The sequence below is a fragment of the Labrus bergylta genome, chromosome 7, assembly GCF_963930695.1.
Source record: "Labrus bergylta chromosome 7, fLabBer1.1, whole genome shotgun sequence".
Classification (NCBI taxonomy): domain Eukaryota; kingdom Metazoa; phylum Chordata; class Actinopteri; order Labriformes; family Labridae; genus Labrus; species Labrus bergylta.
In genome coordinates, this window is record NC_089201.1 from 32,827,452 (window position 1) to 32,832,346 (window position 4,895).

The window sequence follows — 4,895 nt, forward strand, 5'->3', positions numbered from 1 at the left end:
ATTTACAAACGCTGTTGAATAAAGAGCTGTGAGGTATTTAACACACATAGTGAAGCCTTCATCACCGCTGGCAGGCCTGCTGACAGAGATCCAGTGTAAGTCCAAAAGGCTGCGGAAGAACACAAAGGCCTCCCCTGGACCGTCGACCGGAGACGAGACGGAGGGGGCGGACGTCGCAGACAGCAAACATGTCACCTCAACCACCAAACTGCCAAAGGTACAGCCTCTGTCAAGTCATGATGTTTGCATTTTTTCATCTGTTGCATACGACGGAGGATTAGGGCCACGTTAAAAAAAATTTCATCATTTTCGCGCAGGCTGGTCTCGAACTTGTTAATTTACAAGATTAAACTCGTAAATTTATGACTTTATTCTCGTACATTTACGACTTTTAATCTCTTAAATTTATGACTTTATTCTCGTACATTTACGACTTTTAATCTCTTAAATTTATGACTTTATTCTCGTACATTTACGACTTTTAATCTCTTAAATTTATGACTTTATTCTCGTACATTTACGACTTTTAATCTCTTAAATTTACGACTTTATTCTTGCAAATTCACGACTTTAATCTCGAAATTTAAAAAAAAATTATGATTTTAACGTGGCCCTAATGCTCCGTCGTAGTTGCATAAACTTATTTTCTATTTTCTGTTTTCATCAAGGAGAAAGTTGAAATCACTAAAGAGCAGCGGACGCTCATGAAAGTCATTGTCGACGCTTACAGCACACATCAGATTCCTCAAGATGTGGCAAAAAAACTGGTACGCTACCTTTAATAGCACTTAGATGTTCATTTTGAAACTATTTCAAATCCCAAAGGTAAAATGAATCAAATCTGTGAACATTTGGTTTAATCTATGTAAAGTCCAGACAGGTGCTTTTTTACTGTTGTTTTTTGTCTCCAGCTACAAGAACAGTACAGTGCCGACGAAAACTTCCTCCTGTTGACGGAAATGGCAACAAGTCAAGTTCAAGTTCTGGTGGAGTTTACAAAAAATATTCCAGGTATTGTTCACTGGTATGCAAAGGTTTGAATCTTCAAAGGTAAAAAATACAACTGAGTGATGATGGGTGTGATGCCTCTGGCAGGCTTTCTCTCTCTGGATCGTGAGGATCAGATCGCTCTGCTGAAGGGTTCGGCTGTGGAGGCCATGTTTCTGCGCTCAGCTCAGGTTTTCAGCAGAAAGATGCCCAGTGGACAAACAGAAGTTTTGGAGGAAAGGATACGCAAGAGTGGTGAGTCCACTGGACAGATGTGTAAAACGTGTAAGACAATGAATCAAATCCCCAATGTGCAACCACACAAGTCCTAAAGATTTAGCAAAACTTGAGCCCCCTCTCAAAATAATTTATTTCAGCGTGCAACCACAATGTGCAAAAAACAAATACTCCTAATTCATGATTACCGTGGTTCAGACCTTTGAATCCGTCCCTGCACAGATTCATGACCTTCAAGATTCCAGTCACTGCAGGCCGCACATGCAGCTTCACAACATTTTTATTTCCACCTGCAGCTATGCAGCCAGCTTTAGTCAGATCCTTCTTTAATTATTGATCTGCTTGATCTGTGTGATGCAGCTGTGAGATGTGTACTGACCTGTTGATCCTGGCTCGGTGTCTCTTACATGTGTGTGCACACACACACACGCTAGCTGGGTACTGTTTCACTTTAAGCAGACAGACAGGTAAGAGAGAGCATTAAAGGTAAACTCAGGTCTTTACTGGATTTGGGTTTATTAGATGAAAACACTCAAATGTAGAAGTTGTGTCTGCCCTGCAAAGGTTTAAACTCACATTTACTGTCTTTGCAGACTCTGAACATGTATCCCATATCAAGTAGTTTACTGCCTGGTTTTTAAAAATCATGTATATTAATGTGAGGTGTCATTATGTCAACCAGGCTGGACATTTAGACGGGCGGCTGCATTCCCTCGGTGCAGCTCTGGTGTGAATGGTTGAGATATTCACACTGAAGGCCGGTGTGGGGGAATAAGTGAGCCGAGCTGTCTGAAGTGACCATTGTTTCTTATCTAAACATCAAAAGTGCTATTGTCCACTTCACTCCCTCTGAGCCCCTCTGGCATTTCTGAATGCTTGATGATGTGCCTGGGCAGAGAGAGACCCTCTGCCAGTTTGAAGAGTGACAAAATAAGGAACTGTAGCCAGAGTGCAAACATTTGAAATCATATAGAAAGAACTTTGTAATTGTCGTACCTTTTTAATTTTAATTCTACTGAGGGAAACCAAAGTTTTTTGTACATATTAATGAACAGGAAAAACTTGATCAAAGCTGGTTGAAGATTTACACTTAAAGTCTTTCTATGTGATTTTTCACACTTAAATATAAATCAAGTATCTCCTCTGAAAATTACTCTGTGAGTCATGACTGTCTACAATGGGTGTAACACCCGAGTCCCACTGTCTGTGATGTTTTCAGAGTTTTCAGAGTCCTATCTTCACTTTGTTTACATCGCCAGGACGGCCGGCTGACTCCTCCCCTCGTGTATAAAAGTTGTTTAATTGAGGGACTAGAGAAAAGAAGAATAACATACTGTACTCACTGCTTAACTGTGTTTCTAGATCACGCTCATTTCAGGTAAATTTACATGCAGTGTGAAGATACCAGCATAATAAAGATCGCTAACATTAGCATGCTAACACAACAATGCAGCGCCAGTTGTTTTGGTTTCATGCTGGTGCTCAAGGGCGACATCTGCTGGATCAAAAAAATCACATATAAAGACTTTAAATAGTGGCAATAATGTTCATTACATAACTTTCACAAACCTTCATTCAAAAGTTGTGAATCCTTGTTATATTCAGATATACAGAGATTTAATTGCTTAAATCTCTTAATTCATCGTCTCCCCTCTCTTCTTTTTACCATAATACCTTAGTTTGAAAAATGATTAACAGTCTTGTGCATGGTGCACTCAACGGTGTACACTAATTGTATGTAACTCTTCTCCTCTGTCGCCCCCCGGTGGTGGAATGAACTTCCAAACTCCATGTGATCTGCAGAGTCCCTCTGTACCTTTAAGAAAAAGCTAAAGAGCCAGCTCTTTCATGAATACCTACTAACTTAATGATGATGGTCTCCATATTATTGATGATGATGATGGTAATGACGATGGTTTTTGTTTGATAATGATGACTTATAAGATGGTTTCTATACTGATTAGAGCTCTCAAGAACTGCCCTCAATGTTGTGCTTTGCCTCTGGTCACTTCCTGTCAGCACCTGTGTGTCCAATCAGACTCAAAGCTGATCGTTTGCTCTTACTCACATTGTTCCCTTTTTTCTAGATCCTTGCTTGTGTTGTTCTTACTCTCTGATGTACGTCGCTTTGGAGAAAAGAGTCTGATAAGTGAATTGTAGAATTGTAACTGTAGTGTTGTTTGGATGCTTAAAATATAATTACATCACTGAGAGGTCTGGACTTGGCTTTATCATGTAGAATATTACTTTACCATAAACATTTTGTAAAAATTTATTGTATATATCTACAGGCATATCAGAGGAATTCATCATACCCATGTTTAACTTTTACAAAAGCATCGTTTCACTGCACATGGTGCAAGAGGAACAGGCTCTCCTCACGACCATCACCATCCTGACACCAGGTGAGCCACTCTCAACACATATTCTTTTCATAGACGTGTTATTTTTTACTTTTGATATTCTACAAAGCTTCACTTTATAATCTCTCCAGATCGGCCCTACGTGAAGGATCAGCAGGCTGTGGAGAGGATTCAGGAGACCATGCTGGAGCTGCTGAGGAAGCTGTGCGTCCTGCAGCGCCCACAGGAGCCGCAGTACTTCGCTCGTCTCCTGGGCCGACTGACGGAGCTGAGGACACTCAGCCACTACCACGCCGAGATGCTCACATCCTGGAGGACAAATGACCACAAATTTACCCCGCTGCTCTGTGAGATCTGGGACGTGCAGTGATTCCCTGGACGGACGGACGGAGTGAAGAAAAGCAGTGACATGGCGTTTTACAAAGCGGCGGATCAACAACAGAGCAGATTTATATATTGGAAGATGTGGAATTAAATCTCTGCACCATGTGTTGGCATCGCTAATGAACCCACCAGATGAACAATTGAGTTTATTCTTTGTGTTTCTTCTGCTCATGGATTTTTATATTTACTGTGTAGTTCTTGAAACATGTCTCATTATGGAGACCTGTGAACATCTGAGCGTCCTAAAATACCAGCCTGACTGGTAAAAAAACAAAACACTGGAACTTTTTTTTGAAGCAAAGCTGGGACTCGTGAAAAAGTGTAAAGTTAGAGTTAAATGGAATCTCACATTTGATTCATTTATTTTGTAAAGGAAAAGCTAAAAAGCACTTACTACATATACCACCTGTAATATGCTGAATCTGTATGTTCTGACTAAATAAATAAGGTACATTTATGTTGGAGCTTTTTCACCACATTTCCTGTTCATGCCAGTTACAGGGAAATGATAGATTCAACTCTACAGAGGAGTTAAAGATGGCGAGACCTTATAAAATACTGTTACTCTATAATCTCTTTTAAACCTCAATAAACTTTAAAGGAGCAATATGTAAGATATCTACTGAATTAAATCATAAAATGACCTTACTGCATCATCAGACATTAAGAGAACATGCTGTTGAAGTGCCAGTATGTCCTCCTTCTACACTTTCCATTCCGGATCAAAATGGTTTGTATTCGTTTTGACCAGAGACGCTTTTAACACACGCAACAGGTGTTGCAGTGATGGAAGCGGTCAAGAGAAGTGGTTCAGATAGAAGTGATTGTACCCGACCTAAAAAGCCTCTGCATGTTTCTAATAAGCTCCACGAGCAGAAACGTGCTCAAACTAGGATCAATATTGGAGATGCTTTTGAAAAATGG

General features: G+C 40.2%; 1 protein-coding gene across 3 annotated transcripts in view; it reads left to right on the forward strand.

Annotated features, from left to right (window-relative positions):
• nr1h4 (nuclear receptor subfamily 1, group H, member 4) overlaps positions 1–4,428 on the forward strand; it is a 17,335-nt gene extending 12,907 nt beyond the window's left edge. For 2 of the 3 annotated variants that reach the window (XM_065957414.1, XM_065957416.1), the window contains 6 exons: positions 51–217; positions 669–767; positions 912–1,011; positions 1,096–1,242; positions 3,516–3,629; positions 3,719–4,428. In XM_065957414.1, coding sequence (XP_065813486.1) covers positions 51–217; positions 669–767; positions 912–1,011; positions 1,096–1,242; positions 3,516–3,629; positions 3,719–3,957 — 866 coding nt within the window. In that variant the 3' untranslated portion in view covers positions 3,958–4,428. The remainder of the gene's footprint in view (positions 1–50; positions 218–668; positions 768–911; positions 1,012–1,095; positions 1,243–3,515; positions 3,630–3,718) is intronic. The other variant, XM_065957415.1, reaches the window with a different exon arrangement.
• Positions 4,429–4,895: the final 467 nt, after the last annotated feature.